The 19,906-nt window shown below is 34.1% G+C and overlaps 2 protein-coding genes across 2 annotated transcripts; both read right to left on the reverse strand.

Annotated features, from left to right (window-relative positions):
• Positions 1-921: 921 nt before the first annotated feature.
• On the reverse strand, positions 922-6,043 carry LOC110374841 (uncharacterized). The gene is made up of 4 exons (XM_064034470.1): positions 5,756-6,043; positions 5,352-5,432; positions 2,385-2,481; positions 922-2,246 (listed from the first exon to the last, which is right to left on the reverse strand). The coding sequence occupies exons 1-4, from the start codon at positions 5,777-5,779 to the stop codon at positions 1,222-1,224; spliced, it is 1,227 nt and encodes a 408-aa protein (XP_063890540.1). The 5' UTR covers positions 5,780-6,043; the 3' UTR covers positions 922-1,221.
• Positions 6,044-8,134: 2,091 nt separating this feature from the next.
• On the reverse strand, positions 8,135-13,587 carry LOC135116865 (cuticle protein 19-like). The gene is made up of 4 exons (XM_064034472.1): positions 13,516-13,587; positions 9,757-9,903; positions 8,648-8,744; positions 8,135-8,568 (listed from the first exon to the last, which is right to left on the reverse strand). The coding sequence occupies exons 1-4, from the start codon at positions 13,528-13,530 to the stop codon at positions 8,405-8,407; spliced, it is 423 nt and encodes a 140-aa protein (XP_063890542.1). The 5' UTR covers positions 13,531-13,587; the 3' UTR covers positions 8,135-8,404.
• Between the last annotated feature and the right edge of the window lie 6,319 nt (positions 13,588-19,906).

Genomic DNA, 19,906 nt, shown 5'->3' on the forward strand with positions numbered 1-19,906 from the left:
TGAAATTGTTAATTTGCATGAAGTGTTGCAATTTAAACGCATAATGTTATGCTCGATTAAATTCAATATTAAAAGTTCTCTTTTCTATAAGCAGCATAGGTGGAAATAAATATTGATACAATTTCTTTTGAACATTCTGAAAATGATAGCTTTTTTGTACTGTGCCTTTCAAGCTACATGTGTTTGTCTCAATGCGAAGTTTACGATTCAGAATAAATCAATTTCGTAGCCATCAATCAAACAGAATAAGCATATCTCAACTTCCTAAATATCGTTTATGCAAATTATTACGTTTAATCTTTTTTCTATATTTTTACTGAAACCATTTCAATACGTATTAAAATTACGTAAACACTCAATTTAAAAGGAAAGTGAGTAGGTAACTCGAGTTTGCAAGACAACCCACGGCCGTCTAGTCCGCATACGAAGTGACCTAATTAATTATTCTCGGTATAGGAATATCGTGTATTGAGACTTATAAAAATATCTCTGAACGTCCTTGTGAGGTAATACCGACACTCCCACTCGCTCCAGTTTCCGAGGCTTTAGACTTTCACTATCATTGTGAGACCGTTTTGCGCAACACGTATAGCGCATGCGTAATGCACGCTTTAAAATTCGAATTTCGAGCCCATATTCTACTGTTTTATTGATTTTATATCGATTTATAGAAATGTTATGTTGATGTTTAAGATTGTGGTTTCGGGTTACACTAGAGTAAGGATAAGTAAGACCATAAATATTAATAAAATTTTAGGTTGGTAGTACAGGTGAATGAATATCGATGAATGCGAAAATTTTGAGAATAAGATACAAATTAATTGATTGACGTATAGGGATTGAAATAAGTATAGACACTTAACTTACCATATTACGGTCGAAAAGGAAAGATTTAGTAAACACGATGATTTTTCATTACTATTATGAAAGGTAAATAAATGAGTGGTATATAATTAAAATGCATTTTAATTTACAAAAAAATGTTTCAGTCAATTAGTTTAGTGAACTTTGGTTCCAAATTTAGTCCTATCCAACGACGACTTAAAGCGAAAAAATCACTTGTTACGAATAACAATAAATATTTGGTTAATTCACTTCAGTCTGTTTCAATATCAATATACTATAAACCTATCAATACTTATATCTTACAATCTATCACGGCTTTGGCCTGAATAGTTACACAAGTATAAAATAATCTAATTTGTATTTATAACAAATAACTTAAATATCGAACATATCTAACAGGTTTATGACAGGTTTTCGTTTCTTGACGATTTTTCGTACAACCTCTTTCGGTCCCGTCCCTCGAGTGGAACTGGGGTACCTGTCATCCTGCGATGTATCGTCATAGTTACTTGAAAACTGCGGACGCTCGTAATCGTCTTCAGGCACCCTGTAATCGTACGGGTCCACAGTAGGCGTAGGGTTCTTCAGTTTCTTCTTAGGAACTAAAACATAGTCACTTAAATCTTCGCTAGGGAAGCGCTCTGGCTCTCTGGGCTTATGAGGCCTTTTCTTTTTTGGTCGGGATGGAGGCTCGTCGGGGTAATACTTTTCTGGAGGAGCCACATCAGGTATCACTGGAAACGTATATTTCACTGATGCAGAAGGCTTCACTCCCATGTCGTCGTACTTATGCCCCTTGAAATTCCCATTGCCATAATGCTTTGTTACGTATCGATCAAAGTCGTAACTTGGTTCGGCGTATTTGTCGTAACTATCTCTATAAGAATCTGGGGGAAATGTCGGATACTTTTTATTCAATTCTAAATCAACGATGTTTGAATACAAATTGTCTCTATTATCGTAACTTTCCTTTCTAGTTTTGGTTTTGCAATTCGGGTCGGAACTATATCCGACGTGACTTTGTGGTTCAAATTCTGATGGATCATCGCGCGGATGCTTAATTGAAATACTGTGTGTGTATTCGCTTGGCTCGGAGTCTAACGGCTGGTCAGAATATGATGGGTACTTTGTCCTTTTCTTATGCGAATATTCCTTGCGTACTGGTTCTATCGGCCTTTTGGGTCTTTTCCTCTCGTAATAGTCTTCGTCCGCGTCTTCTGAAAAGTCATAATACTTATCATAGTCTCTCATGGCTTTCTCTTCAAGCATACTCCGTCCTAATTCTTCAGAATCGAATCTTTGGTTTTCATTGTTGACAACAGCTTGAAACCCTGTATTCGGTCCTGCAGAATATTCTACAGTCCTTGTGGAGCCATCTGGTTCGACTACACTGTAGTGACCTGTAAAATGAAAGTTCTTAAGTTATAATCAATGTGAAAACTATTATTGTGTTAGGTTGGTAAGGATCAGTGGTTCATTTTGGTCAATATATAATGATCTATAAAATGTATGGGATTTGTCATAAAAATCTACATTACCTTTAACAGTGTCACCATTTCTTGACTCCCATACGCTCTTCACGTCTCCAGTTTTGCCATCAGCCACTCCATAGCTGAACGAGTAGGCCGCTTTTCCCTGACAATAAAAAATCAAAGCATTCGCTCATTAATTCAACGATCAATTTTTTACTCATACTACAATTACAACGTGATGTTTCTATAGATAAAAAAACTCCGGGGAATGTGTGAAGCGATAGGTTGCGTGTAATAATTCGGTATTTTACTCATTATGACAATTGATTGCATGTCCAGCTATTTTAGTTTAATATTCTGAATAACTAATGAGGGCTTTAATCGTTTCCATAACGTAGGTATGCGGGTAATTACTATCAGGTAGAGTGAGTGTATTAATGTCTCGCTGTCCGTCAAATCGTTAGGCGTAACGCGTGCGGCATTTATCACTCTCGATCACGACTGACGGTTGCTCAATACTGGCGCTAGATTGTTGAAAATCATTCTAGATAAATCTCAGCTAGTACAAATTGTACCATGTTAGAGCGTATTTTAAATTCAAATTTATTAATTAGGTATTTAAATTATCACCATCATTAAAACAGCGAATCGAATTAATACGACCAAAACGGCTAGACGAGTTTCGTGATGTTTGTAAGCATTGGCGCCATAAATGTCACTTGTTGACGGCCATCTTCTCGCCAAGTTCAAGATGAGCCAGTCGGGTGCGCGTGAGCATCGCGCGCCTTTACTCAATGTCAATGACGGATCGTTCACTTTCGTTTGTTTCCGCTTCGTTTCGCTCAACAAGACTCACTGTTTTTGTTGTTACAGTTCATTCATTATTCGCGTTTTTCTTGATAAACGAGAGACGTTTTACATGAATGCAAGTGTGAAATCATTTGTTATTTCAAAACGAATGTGTGTATAAACTACACATTATGATATTATTGAACATTGTCGGATATGGAAACTGTCATCGATAACGCTATTACCGAACCGATTGAAGCGCATAATTACATTAAAATCGAAAGTAATGAAACTTTTACTACGGTTAAAAAACCGGTGACAACGTACTAATTAGCAGGCGTTCGTGTCCCTCGCTCCTTCAATTATAATTTGCATAATATTGAGAAAAAAAAAATAAGGTATCAAGTGGAGCAGTGTTACAGCTGAGCTAGTTCGCGTTGCTTTGAGAAAAGTGGGTGAACGAGACAAGCAGCGGCCGCATTCGTTTCGACATTCAGCGACCACTTTCAATAGCTCGAGTATTTGTGTGTATCGATATGTCGCAATCTCCACTAGTGATAAGCGCGCGCTGCCTACCAGTTATTGGTGCAAAAAATAGCCCGCAAAGATCTAGCGCTAGAATTTCATTGATACTAGAGCCCAATTAGTGCAGGTGGTAGCGAATGTGGAAGGCCACGTCTAGGAATTAATGGGGCACATGTCAGATACGAACACCATGGCATTCCAATAACATGGATACTTTAGGAATCAGGCTTATGGCACTATAAGTTGTGAACTAAAATGTAGGCACTGATTATGTGATTATACTCTGGAATTAAATGGAATTAATATCAGTACCTACTATAATCAGAGGTACAACTATCTAGTTTTTATCTTATTGCTGATCTCTAGAACTTCAGGAGTGATTCTAATAAATCAATTCTGCATAGAAGATATTATGGTCCAGATATGCAAAATGTAATATGTATTTTGTTAAAAATAATGTGTTCTACGTGCATATTTATGAATCTATATTCTAATTTTAAATATAACTGTTGTCTTCGTCATTTGAATTTCGAAATGAAAGAATCCTTTTTAAAAGTTACCTACAGCCAGCTTAAATGTACTTTCAGTCTATTGTTATTATAAAATACTGATAATTATGATTGATTACAACCTCCTTGATACAATTGCATAAGCAATAATAACCGCTTATCATATATTTTAAATAAGAAAGGTAGTGCAAACTATGATTAATATTAACCGATGCAAAATGTAATAACTGATAAATATCTTTATTATGTGAATGGAATGAATAGAAAGCGTTCCTATTGTTATTACAAATAGATGTAATTGGGTGTTATTTTAGACGTCTTATATCAGAGAACATGTTTTGTACACATGGTTATAAAGAGTAATATTGGATTCATATTTATGCAGACTACTTTTTACTTAAAAACAATTATTATTGTCCTAATATTAAAAACGTAAATCTAGTCTATATGGATTTGTTTATTCTAGATGTATAACTTTACATTGAATAAGTAAATTTTAATCCGATGTAAATAATATCTAAGAAAAAGTATTCCTACTTAATTCAACGTATAAATAAACAGTGTAAATTACCCATCTAATTTCACAAAGAAATGACAGAATTACAATACGCTTATTAATTTTCAAAGAAAATTGCTCATTATAATTACATCGTATAATTATAATTTCGACGCCCGATTATAAATAAAATTATTCTACACATGCGACGGTCGTTTGCGTATTGCAGTGAAACTTGCGTGGTGTCGTGTGTTTGTTAGCAATAAATAGTTTTTTTTCTTTAATCTGGCGTATCAATAGTGGTTTGTTATTGATTACGATTGCGATGTAAAACAGACACGATTTGACTGCGATAATTAAGGAAAGTTTATTGTTGAGAAAATTTACTGTGTGAGCTAGTTGGCTATTCTTGTGTGTATTTTCAGGCATTAGAACTAAGGAAAGATAAAGTTGTTTCATAATTATGTAAAGATTCTAAACCAATTGTTTCAATGGTTCTAAACGCGTAGCAGGTGCTTTTGAATTTGGATTTTAATTATATTATTGGTAAAAATGGAAAAAAAGTAAAAAAGAATAATGATTTACAAAATGCGTACATCAACTATTCATAAATGAAATAAGTTATTACTGAACATGTAAAGGGAAATTGATATACTAAAAAGAGCTACAGTAAGTCTATTCTTACTGCTTAATTTTATCACAATTTCTACTTACTTTGTCCGACGCCTCTTCAATGATATCTTCTACAAATTCCCCTTCTTGACAATTGGTTGCTAACAAATTTGCCAAGAGGATCTGAAAACACATAATTATTCATCGTAAATATAGTGTAAATTAATTTACATTCAATCACCTTTAGAACTTTTGATAGCATTGACCCTATTTTTGATACCGATGAATAAAATTAATTATGAACGAAATAAAATATTTAACACTACTATAAGCTAATTAATAAAACCTGCCCTGAACCATTAATTAGTACAATAAACAAATTCGAAATCATATTCTTTATTGCTTGCTTAAGGTTAAAGGTAATTATTGAAATTAATATAATAAACCAATTGTTTAAACAACTCCAATTTTATTTTAACAACAAAAGGAAATTATAAAAAACTTACGAATATCACAAGCGCTTTATCCATGATTATTGTTTCGCAAGCACCACATTCACGTCACGATATTACCAAAACAAAAACACTTAAAAAAAATTACATAAAAACTATGAACTTGTCCATTTCAAGGTTGGAGCTAGATGAAGACGGGCCGCGTCGACCACCACTTACCTATTTATAAACGCACACTTAAACACCCCCCGGGCATGCGTACGTTAACACTCACCCACACAAGCGCACCGTGACAATTACTCGACTAGGATGCTATACATTTAATTGTAGATCAGCTACCGGTAACTATCTGATAATTGTACCTTACACTTTATAAAAGCGAGTTATAAAATGTGGTGTTATCTTATCGCCATTTTCATATGACAAATGCGTCTGAAAGCTGGTATTAATTGTTCAACTTTTTCAATATTATTCTCAGGTTGCAATATGTGTCCTATAATCCAGTAAACCAATGAATAAGAATCTATCGTGGTCATAAAAAGAGCAAAGTGTTGGGACCCTAGTCTCCTTGTGTCAGCCAGAATGTTGTCAAGTATGTAATATGGGTGCAATCCATCTAATTATAAAACGTGGTCCCAAAAAATCAAGGGCTGTAGTACTAGCAATTGACCATCGTTTAAAAATTTTAGTTTATCCTTGGATTTGAAATCATTTTTGTGACAATTGTCTTTGGTTTCGGTAACTGAAAATTATTTTAGTTTCAGTTGTACACCATAAAATACTTTGAATTACTAATATGTATTTTTTACTGAAATAACTTTGTTAAATAGGTAATTGACCATATACCGCCTGTAATATCACCTATAGCAATCGATTTACAGGACGTAGACAGACCTCAAGGCTCCATTTTTACATAACCTTCTAATTTTTCAATTTCCCAGCCCACTCCTAAGCTAAATAGAACTAGCTTATTCAACCACTAGAAATGATACCTACAAAAAAAATAACGACTACACATATCAATGAATGAACAATAACGATCAATATATCAGCTAACAATGTTGTCAAAACAGAAAAAAATATATACTTGCTCATGAAGAGTTTGTTTCATAATCAAGTGGACATGCAAATCAAGGAAAGCGAGCACTTTCAGCTATATGATGGCATGACTATGCGTATCGGTACTAGGTATCGTAAACGCTGTCATTTGCAATTGTAATTCTTATCTGTCTGCTATGATATTTACGAGTTCATTTTATTTGTGAGCCTTGACACAAAGTCGGGTAATGAAAGTACTGCGTGATATTTGTTGGCCAAAGTTGGAAGTCAAAAGCTCTGAAGTTGTTTTGTAAGAGAATGTGTTACGGTTGTAAGTAAATTGTTTATTAAAATAAATAGCATGGTATAACGTAATTGCGGTGACCCGGCATGTGGATTAACCAATAAAAAATAATTTAAGTTGAAAATTATGAACGAATGAAAGAAGGAAAATCAGACGTTAGTAATCAGTCAACTTTGCTTATTGTAACAGAGGAGTCAGTAATTCCATACAATATTGAGTCATACTTAATTTAATAATAAGTAAGAACATCCCTGCATTTTGGCAAAGAGACTTGTTCGAATACCAAACTAGGCAATATGGCCTTTGTAGTGAAATTTCGTATTATGTTAATTAATTATCACACCACATAGGAATTGAAACTGACTTTTACAATCAGAATCTTTCCTCAAGTTTTTCCGGTACGCATACGCACACACCCGGAATGAAACGAAAGATAAACAGCCGCGATAATCCGCCTACAAAGAAACAGCCGATGCCTCAGCTAGATTAATAACATTGTAAACTCACAACAGCACCTAATTGTAGTAAAAAAAAGCGTTAATCGAATACATCTATCATTGTAGTCTAAACAATGGTCAAAAGAAAGTAATTTATTGGAAGTTGTGACGTATAGCCGTTTTTCAACGTACTTTTTGGCTAATATCCTTATATTTAGTGTTCGGTTTGTTGAAGCGTGAACAAAGCGGCGACGCCACTTCGCGTCATCCGTCAATAACTAAAATCCTCTACACATACAACGCTTAGAAATCGCGCGTCAATAAATTTCAGCAAATTAACAAACCTTATTAGCTGTCCCGAAATGTCGTTTCAATTACAGAAGTCATAATTAAATCAACTTGACGTCAATTTGAGGTTGTTTATCAGAAATTAATGTTGGTTACAATGTGTAGAACTAAATCGCTGATGTTTCAGATTCGCTTGTGTCGCAGCGACTCGTGACGTGTACGTGTGAACGTCCTTGTAATATTTATTAATGGCCGCTCAACAATGTTTCATGCATGGACTCCTCCTGTAACGATGATGAATTTGAGCAGGAAAAGCGGCTTAATTCATCACTTTCCTTTGTGAATGAACAAAAAATTGAGACACACTTCTAGAAAAGTATTTCCTTTATTTTTCATCCCACAGTATCAAAACAATTAACGATTTGTCGTTATCGTTACTTTACATAACTTACAAACTATCATATTTGCGATAAATATTTCAATAAGTGCATAACATTACAATATTATAAATAGTAGATCGAAGTTAATATCACAGTCTGACACTGGTTTCAGGAATTTTCCCATGATTACTCAAATTTAAAACAGTGCCATCTATTGGTAGGCATTGGAACTACGTGGTTCGTAGTACAGCGCCATCTAGTAGTGTGAGTAGTAACCGCCAGAGCTATGGTGATCGTAGTGAGGTTGCGGGTGCTGAGCGTGGCCGATGCGTTTGACCACGGCGTTGAAACCATTGTGCTTGTCAGCTGTGTACTCAACGATGCGAGTGGTGCCATCAGGCTCGGCAAGGGAATATGCACCTGGGGAATCACATTATGTCAGTATGATATAATATGACGTAAGAGTAGTTATGTGAATGAAATCGAAGTTATTTCATACCTTTGACGACGTCACCGTCTCGGCTCTCCCACTGAGTCTTGTGGTCACCGGTATGAGGATCAGCTACAGCGTAGTCAAATGAATACTTCGGGTAAGACTGGAAGGAGTGATAAAATTGTAAATTACAAATATTTATCAAGTAATATCAGTTATTTTAGCAGTTTCGTTGTACCCAGTAAAAGACATCAACGCGTTATTTTTACGGAAAAACTAAAACTTTTGATTCGTAATGAAAATATATTCTGAAACAGATTTATATCAGAATATTTTTTGACACTGCCTTAGGCTTTGAAAAAATTAGTTATTAATATTAAAAAAATCTTTTTCAGTACTAAAAGAAAAATAACGCAATGCCTTAAATAAAAGGGCTCCCCATCAAAATTAGTCCAAGTTACAGTCGCGTATCATTTCCCAATCCAAATTCTTAGTTTCCGGCATCAAACAGTGTAATGAGGCGACTCATATCCGAATTTCCTCAAACTTCACAATGCAAATGACAAGTGTGACGCAAGTCCTCGAGTATGGGACGTTATGGTGTCTAAACATCATAAGCGTGACGGTCTATGGTATTACAAATGAATTTGAGTCTTATTACCAAGTGATAAGGATGAGTTTTGAGTGGGTTGAAGTAAGAGCAAAATAGTTGAATGCAATCACGTTTATATGTCTTGATTTTATCAGTGTATTTATCAGAGCGTTTAAAGTAAACAAAATGAAAAATATACTATCAATATTGTATATAGCGTATTTACTAGTATTACAAAAGTAATAAAAACCTACGAGAAATAAATACCTATCATTAAAAAAATCATCTTAAATAACTGCATTACTTTTTATGTAATGTCATATTGAAGTAAATAGAATATTGAAATGAAGGCCTAATGGCAATTTACATAAAGAGATCAGAAACACCTAATTTGCACTATCTACTGACTTACTACGACAAACCATACTATACTTATTTTTCGATTTTATTAATGTCAATAATTGTCATAGATAATTATGATCATCAAAAATGCCTTGGCTGATAATCTTCTAGGAGGACATCATCATCATCATTTATGTTCATATGACATTCTTGTCATATTCCTTAAGCTAATAATACTCACATAATAATCCTGACTATGTCCATAATCCTGAACGGGATAGTAGCCGCTGTAGCCTGAATGTCCACCGTAGCCCGACAGGCCGCCTCCGTAGCCAGCGCCTATGTAGCCGGCGTTAGCAGCGACGCACACTGCCGCGAATATTACTACCTGGTTATAGAGGGAAGAGGAATTAGTTAATGGCATTTTAGTATATAGACTAGTTTTGAAAGAACCCTTTATGTGGTTTAAATTGGGAGATTGATTATTCAGAACAAATATTGCGGGAGATAGATTTGCTTGGTCTTTTCCTAATTATGTGAAAAATAAAGTTTTGCTGTAAGCTTCATCAAAAGCTCCAGCAAAATTCAGGGTCAAGTTGAATGCTCTAATCTTTTCAGAAAGAGTTAAGTGACGGATAAGTAAGTTCAAGTGTGTTTTATACTCGTTAATTTTTGTGTAATTTAGATATATCAAACTTACTCAAGAGAAAGATTTATCTTAGAGGCAGAATTCGCCTAATCATTTCACCTGACCAACATGTGAAAATATGACATTGCCCTACAAATCACCAAGACTATAATACGCTACATCTATATTCATACAAAAACACCTGACCTCGTCAAGGACAAAACACAAATCAGTTCAGTTCGAAAACAATAGAACAACGATAAAATTCGCACCAATTATAATAGTGACACTTAAGGTCAGGCCACAGGTCATGTTTGAGTCATTTCATTCATACTATCGGACAGTTCCTTCTGACCACCATGAGGTTTCTTGTTGCTTATCCATGAGAAAAAAAACACTGTCTTGCTTTACCCTAATGACTTTAAATAACTTTATAAATATGCTTTCCTAGAAGACTTTTCTTTAAATATCGCAGTAGGATTTTCATCATCATCTCCCGAGCCTTTTCCCAACTATGTTGGGGTCGGTTTCCAGTTTTACCGGATTTGGTTGGGAACCAAAGTTTAACAAGGAGCGACTGCCTGTCTGACCTCCTCAACCTAGTTACCCGGGCAACCCAATACCGCAGTAGGATTTTAAACTAAAATTATAAAAGTGCTCCGGGCGTACAAGTCCGCAGTATAACATGCATAATATTAAGTACACTGCAAGTATTATCTAGAACAATAGGACAAGCAAAAACAAACGCAGGAAGTACACGTGTTTTGTAGGATGTTTCAATTTCGGCGAATTGTGGGAAGGTGTTTTCATAATAGAGACTCTAATCACTTATGTATAGGGCAGTTATTAATGAGAGACATCCTTTTTAGGTAATTATGTACATCACGCTAAGAACTTGATCACTGGAGATTGAACGAAAGGTGAGCAATAAGTACATTGGTAGACTGTTAATTTTGAATGTAATCACTTTAGCCGATTTGATATTAGCAGGACCGATTTATGACAGCGATCGAACTTTCGGCCAACAATTAGTTATAAATAAAACAAAAAGTTTTGGTAGGCACTTATGAAAACTAAATTGCAATTGACATCTTTAATCACAGCAAGTTTGATAAAAAACTTTTACTCAATTTTAACTGAAAATATTTTAGCTCACAGCAGACATGAACTTATTACTATGAAATGTTATTAAAACTAAAACTTGATCATAATTTTGGTCTAAAACTGTATTTTAAGCTTTTTTTATACAGAAGCTATTGGTAAACTTTTGATAAATAAATAAATAAAAATGTTTCAGCCAATTCATTTCATAAATATTTAAGCTACCAAGTTATTGACCGTTCCTGAAGAACAAATTAAGTACTTAATCAATACATGACACCAGCAATTAAAGTTACGTGAACTTCCAGCAAATGACAATTGAATAACGAGACAATAACTTACAAAAACATCACTATGTACAAAAAATATGTTACTCGTAACATATAGCAAAAACGAAAAACGTCTACGAGGTTATACATAACCGATTACGTGTTTGTCACAATGTAACATCGATATTTCCCATAACCTGCGTGTTACGTTTAGGGTATTATAAGCACACTCCAGACTAAATAGTCGGCCGACAGTTGCCCCAATGGTTGCAAAAGTATTCTTTAAAAGAAAACCTTGATTCCAATCAAAGTTTTCAGTCGGTCTCATACCGGCTAAATACCTGATCCTTGTAATGTGCTACCATTCATCTTATTATTGATTTATGAGCCCAAACTATCGGACGACTAAAAGTTTGCAGTGTGCTACTTTTAGTATCGGTTCCTTACACAAAAATAGGTTTGTTAAACTTACCGTAACGGTGATGAATACGTGCTTTTTGTATATGTCGTAAGCTGCGTTTGTCAAATAACAGTTTTCGAGCCGTCTGATAAACCAAATAATTGTAGCGAAACGATTTTACAATTAAATTTTACAGATACTGAAAGTGTTACTTAACATTTTTTCAGCGTCTTTCAGAGTTATTTTTTTGTTACATTTAAATATATTGCTTTCGTTATCTATTGTCGAAAGCTAGACGGAATTGGTGACAAAAGGATGAATATTTTTTTAGGGTTCCGTAGCCAAAATGGCAAAAACGGAACCCTTATAGTTTCGTCATGTCCGTCTGTCCGTCTGTCACAGCCGATTTACTCGGAAACTATAAGTACTACAGTGATGAAATTTGATGGGAATATGTGTTGTATGAACCGCTACAAAAATATGACACTAAATAGTAAAAGAATTGGGGTGGGGCCCCATACATGTAACTGAGGGATGAAATTTTTTTTCGATGTACATACCCGTGTGGGTATCAATGGAAAGGTCTTTTAAAATGATATAAAGTTTTCTAAAAAACATTTTTCTTAAAGTGAACGGTTTTTGAGATATCAGCTCTCAAAGTCGTAAAAAGTATGTCCCCCCCCCTCTATTTTTATAACTACGGGGTATAAAATTCTAAAAAAAATAGAGGTGATGCATGCTAATTAACTCTTTCAACGATTTTTGGTTTGATCAAAGTATCTCTTATAGTTTTTGAGATAGGTTGATTTAACTGTAATTTACGGAACCCTTCGTGCACGAGTCCGACTCGCACTTGGCCGGTTTTTATTGACTGTATTCGCAGTAATTGAAAAGCATTACGTAGTGTACTATTGAAGAATACTAAATCAGCTATATCCGTAGTTATGTCATTTATTAATATATTCAACGGGTATTGGTATACCGATAAAAACATGATGCGAGGTGAAAATGGCCTACTTCGAGCGCCTGTCTATCGATGATTTATGCAGAAAAGTTTGATAACCTTTTGGAGTCCAAAGATAGGTTAATGGATATCTCCTAAAGAAAAATAAATATTTATCCTAGACTATACTGAAAGTATTGTATGCATTTTATAAATAACTTATTAAATTAAATTTCCACGAATGTGGAATTTACGTTCAGTTAGAATCACAAACCTTCAATGCGTTTTGGAGAAAATGCAAGATATTTCGTTACCCTCAATGGGAACGTAAACATATTTCTTTAAAAGCTTTATTTTACTGGTATGCCTCTGAGATTTTCTCATTAATGATATGAAGCGTAATTTAGTTAATTTTGTTATATAGTGACATTGTTTTTACTTCACGTGTTCTCTTTTTGGACCCTTGGTCACCGGTCATTGAATAGACAGAATGGAACGTTTCGATATCCGCAGCATTTCATGCTTGAAAATATTAAGTTTATAATGAACTTATTTATACAACTATTATTTTATTAATTACATAAAAAATTATAAATAACGCCGCATGTAAAAAATCTAAAGAATTGCCGAATTCTCAAACTTCAAATCACTATACTCACTTGGAAGGCACGCATTTTCAATGTTAGGTCACTTTCGTCCTCTTCAGCGGTGCCGACAGGAGCTGAACTGACACTGGTGGTGGTGCTACCATGCCACTGTATTTATAACTACCACTACTGTTGCTTCATCGTGCGTGCGTTTGACGTGGTGGCGTCCGCATCTCGAAGATATGTAAGTTATGAGTTAGTGTTTTTGAGGGGAAGAACTTTGAGGATATTTTCAGAATAATATAAGGTTTTTTTTCTTGGAAAACCTTTAATTTTCATTATATTTTTAAATGTATTTTTTTTTAATATATAAATTGGAGTTTCCTGAATGACAACATAGTCGGTGTTTTTTGCGATGTCGGTGAAACGGAAAAACACAGCCCTAGGAACTTGATCTCTTTTTGTCATAGCCGTACTGCAAAATTACAAAATTAGCTCATTGATATTCTGGATATGCTGAAATTTATAGGGTGATATGATAGCATTTAATATGATATTTCAATAAACTGTGATTGATTCGCTAGATTCTCTATAATAAAGTAATCCTTCCCAGAAATAGCAATTTAACGATATAATCAATCAACAGAAATTATTTCTTCTATAAAATTTTATGTTTTAAACTAGATTTTTTTGATTGTATATGTTATATAATAATTGTAACTACACGTTGAAAGAGTATCATAAATAATATTGTACAAAATAGATGATGACTGGACATTAAACGATGCTCTCAAGTAAAAGCTAGTAGATATGAAGCAATGTAATTGGTGTACCTATAAGTAATTGTTACAACAATATAATTTTTTGTCTTTCTTTTGAGACTTTTATTTACATTTATTTATTTATTTATTCATCTCAAAGTTACTATGCCTTTACAGACTTAATCTTATGCGACATAGTACCTACTTACAATTAATATTTCCTTAACTATAAACTACACAGTACAAAATAACACACATAGATATTTACAATACATATTTAAAATAAATATCAAAAACTATCCTAGTAAAACAAACAACTAAAAAGCGTCCTAAAATTCGTCCCCATCGCTGATACAAAAATTTAATTACATCAAAACCAGTGCAGGCTTTAATATATTTGGATTACTACGTCCTACAGTAAGTTTAATTCATAGATAGAGAGCTATGTTAAGAATTATAAATCAAGGCGTTCTTATGTTTTATCACTAAAATAAATCGTACTTGAGATCACTGTTAGCTTATAGTGATGTAAATTAACTTTTAAGATAATCTAGACACTATCATAATGTTACATTCATGTAAAGTATTTTTGATAACGTGGGAATGTAAACACAAAAGGGAAATTCCAACGCAAAGTCTAATTAAAAAGTCCCTGAAAAGTTCAGCATTCAAAATGTAGCACTTGCAATGTGCAAAATCTGGAAGTGCAAATTAATGTTCACGCACACATTTCAACTGCCTTTTCCCAACTATGTCGGCTTCCAGTCTAACCAAATCCAGCTGAATACCAATGTTCTACATGGACCAATGTTCTATCTGCTTCCTGAGCCCAGTTACACGAGTATATTATATATTACAAACAATTAAAGCACAAGTTATTATTTATCAGATTAAAGAAAATGGGACATTTATGTGTTCAGTGTATTTGGGTCTTAACGAAAGTTTGACGAGTTAAATGTATTTAGCATAAAAAGCATCTAATGAGAAGTCGCGCAACAGAGCCCAGGAATGTTTTTGTAACAATATATCTGCCTAATAAAGTACATATTTCGAGCACACACCGCTAACTTATTACGACTAATATTTTTCGAAATCCCAAAGCCGCAAGCGTCGATCACAATATTACCTACATTGTTACGTGCTTCAACTATCAAACCAATTGATCTACATACATAGTTTATTTGGTGCACCATTTATTACAGTAAATAATTATTAAGCTGAGTTGCGTACGCTCATTGTATCGAGATAGAATTGTTCGTATTAATATTCAATGAGGTTACAAGTGTAAATATAGGTGCTGTTTTAGTCAGTTATTAAAATGTTTGTTTAAATGCAGCATCATTAATAAACAATGCATTACAACATCGTCTATAGGAGTTTGCATTACTTGTGATGTATTAAAAGTTGAATATGTAAGTGTATGTAAGTGCATGCTTAGCTCACTTTACACTTATCAGTAATGACAAATTCTTTCTTCCCAAAATAAAACAAATGACACCGATTATGAAGCTTGGTGCCTGGTCGATACCTACCTGCATGCTCCAGCTGGTTTATGTCATGGAAAAGCATCTAGGCACTTTTTTGCTACGGCTTAATCCGCACTTTGCAGATACTAATTTGACACAAGTGGGCACCCAAATTAGACGTTGTGTCATCATCATTATCATCATCATCATCTCAGCCATAGGACGTCCACTGCTGAACATAGGCCTCCCCTGAACTAGACGATGTGTATTCGAATTAAATGTTTAGATGCATTCACTGAAAAAATGTACTCTAGTAGGTACTTTTATTAACATTTATAGAATTTGTGTGTTTTGTTATTGCATAATAATTCAATTCATAACGTCTCAATGTGATAAAAGGATGTCTACATCATAAAGCGGTAGCGGCTAATATCCCGTGATTCTTAGTCATATCCTCATTTTAAATGTCACGAAGTTAAAAAAAAGGTTTCTTTTGCACTATTTTATTACACCAATCAGATTGTTACTCACAAGTTATTAAGACTATTAAACTAAATCAGGGTCAATTGAAAACTGATAATTATCAATAATATTTTAACCAAAAGGGCAGGTTTAATTTCAATCATAAACTTATAATTTGAACTTTATTATACTTTAATTCAGGATAAAATCAGTTAGACAAAATCTAACCCACTTACTACAAAAATAGCCAGTACCTAATCAATTTTATAAACAGCCAGCTTAAGGCCGCGACTTCATTCGCTTTAAATAAGGATTTTGTGAAAACAGAAAATACTAAATTCTACGTAACATAAGAAGATACATGGATGGGCTATCTTGTACTACAAAAATCTCAAATGTTACCGACAGGTACTCCTGAGAATCGTTCAATCAAACCTAAAATCAGCTCTTCAGCTTTATAATATCAAACAGGTGGCTTAAATACTATGGAGAATCACGATTAACCGAATATATAGCTGATTACCTAACATTTTTACATACTCTCCAACAAACTTACATTTGCTGGCATTGAAACACAAATCTCGAACTACGAAGTGAATTTTCTTTGAGTTCCACATTATCACAACTGAAAAAATAAATTGGTGAATTGAAGATAATTAATGAAATAGTATGCCGTTGTTTGCATTAGTCCGTTGCGTTATGCAAATTATCGTTACTTTGCGCACAATTGGCTTTAATCGTCGCACAGTTGATCGTATCTAGGACTGATCATTTGGAACACATGTTACTGAGGGCTCTATTTTGATGTAACCATAAGTATTACTTATATGTATAAGTACATTTTTTTATTATAAATGTAACGCTAAAATTATTAATGTATGAATGTATACTGTAGATATATCGACTTCTATGCATGGGCGTAATATTGTATCAAAACATCGGTTGCGTATTGCATAACTATCTTCAGCCGATGTCACCCGTAGGTGTATCCAATGGGAAATACTACTACTAATAAACTGAAATAATACTACTCTGCACCATATGTATAAACTGAAATAAAAGATAAATAGAACATTTACATTTTAATAATATAACACTATAATCGAGGTGACAAAGCCAGTGGTGTTGCGAGATGGTTCATGAGACTAGCCTACTGCGGCTCTGGGTCTCAAAAGTACCTTCACAGAAATAAAGTGGGTTATTATAATTTTCTTAGACTGATCCAGTTTCTGAGCATCCTTGTAAAACCTCCTATAAGAGGACTAATAAACAGCCCTTAACATTACAGGCTATTATAATTAGGTGTTCCTAAGTTAAAATTGTATGCCCAATATATTTATTGCCTTTTGTAATTACATTTATGAGTAGCCCAGTTTACGTTCTTTAATTAAAGTTAAACCTAAGAACCGATCTTTTAGTTATGAGTCAGAATTGTGTCGAAACCTAACTATAAAACCTATTCGGTAAGTTAAACGATACCTATATATAACTGGGCTAATACCTAGCTTTTAATATACATATTACGTCGGTATACTTTAAAACCAATTTTACAAAAGGAGGAGGTTCTCAATTCGGATTTTCGTATAATGTATGACTGGAACAATTCTTTTTATGTTGTTGTAGTTTTGGTCATTCTTTCCAAATGGTCCTATCAGTCATCAGATCACCGAATTGGATCCAATGAGGATGTACAGGCAACCTTATTTTTTTTTGTTGTCAATTTAAGGCTAACACAAGCTGTGACAAGTATAAAGACAAGTATAAATCATGTGTTAGCTAATACAAGAACAAAGGAAATAATGCTGATTTGCCCAGAGAAAAAAAATTGGGTCTATGAATCACTACTGCAACAAAGAAGCTACAAAACAATTGATATTGTTATCCCTTTTCAGTTCTATTTCAGTCATACCTTAACTTAACCGTACTTAATAGCTCCCGATTAAATATAATAGATTAACAACTACTTAAAGGCTTCTTCGATTACCAATCGAAAATCCGATAAAAATCACTAATATTCCGGTTGCGGAATCAGAACAAGGCAACGATTGCACCAGCCCGGCATCGAACCCAAACCCTCCATTAGACGAGCCGATGATAAGAACAAAGCTACTACCATAATTACCTATCGGGGCATCAAATTAATCGGCAATCGCGTTGTATCGATTTGACTCATCGAGTGGATCGTATTTTGTTGTATAGAGAATCGATTATGATATCGATATATTTATAAAGAAAGAATGTTTGGTTGATATTAGTGTTATTTTTTATTTATTTGAAGCAATTATTAGAATTTCTTTATGCAATAAAATAGCATTCAGCAAGACTTTCTGCAAAACGGATTTTGAAGAAAATATGATATTTATTGTGATGTGTTAAGATATAAATAATACAATAGATGAGTTTATTGGTCTATGTGTAACAACAATTTGTTCTTAATATTAACGCTTTTCCACACATCTAGAGCGGCATTCACAGCCCTACTGATTGCCGTTCAATCATCCGAGCCGATCAGCATTGAACTACAAAATGAACTACCTAGAGCTCATTAACCGCGTTACAATCGCAACAAATATTGCAAAATTCAAGATTCCACTGAAAAAATGTACCACATTGGTACGTGATACTCGGCCAAGGAAACTGGGTGAAAAATTGACACACGTACTTTGGCCCAAGGTTGGCCAAGTAGGAATTGGCGTGACAAACTATATCGGCGTGTTTACATCAGAATTATAGCAAAAAATATTTCATTGATATTTGATAAGCTGTTGAGTAATCTATAGGTATGTTTGGGTGACAAAATTCCTTGGAATTGTACACGACGAGTATCAATCGTACAATTGGAGACTATTATGTAGGCGTTCTTGCAAAGGTACATACATACAACTTTATTGTGTTATTGGCAATGATTTTATACGAATTGATTGTATGTTACGCTCACATGAATATGTCGTTTTTTATCAAAATCAGTAATTTGTTAATTGTATGTTGTGTGGAATAAAAACAGGCATTTGACGCTAGTAGGGACCATATACTTTGAGAAAAATGAAAATTCAAACCTTTTCACCTACTGTAAAGGTATGTGTGAGAAAAGGCCTGTCCATCAGTACAAATAAATGTTTTGATTGATTGATAGAGTGTGACATAAAAGGCTTATTTAAACAAAAGAAGATCGTTGGTTTACCACAAGCATCCTCAGTGTTCTGTCAGATTCAAATGACAATAATTGCAGTAACTTTTATAGCCATAAGAACACTGATATAACCAGAGAAGCTGAAACATAACCCCGGCCCTTGCTTAGTAGTCCGAACTAGTATCTTGTTTAAACGGTCTTCAATTGGTACTTTGAGCAATGTTACGCACAATGTGTTATTAGCACTATGAAATTGAAAGTAGGGCGTGACGCGTGAGTAGTTGTATTCTCACGGAGAGACCAAGAACAACCTTGTTTGAAGACATGACTATAGAGAAGTAGTGCTGACTCATGGATATTTTGGGCCCATAACCGATTTCTTGAATGAACGAACTTTCTGCAAATATGGAAATACAAATGTCGTTGTTTACCTATAGGCTAAAGGAACATCTATAGAAGCAGGGTCCATCACTTCTAATACAGTCATGTATTCTCTGTTTTGATATGTGCGGAACACCAGAATTAATAATGCAATTTCAGGAATAAAAAAAAATTTTATTGGAGAATATATACAAATCATACAAATTAATTCAAGAATGGTATGGTAATGGTATAATCAAGGCTTAATTTTATGATGGCTTCAA

This window comes from Helicoverpa armigera, chromosome 4 (assembly GCF_030705265.1).
Source record: "Helicoverpa armigera isolate CAAS_96S chromosome 4, ASM3070526v1, whole genome shotgun sequence".
NCBI lineage: Eukaryota > Metazoa > Arthropoda > Insecta > Lepidoptera > Noctuidae > Helicoverpa > Helicoverpa armigera.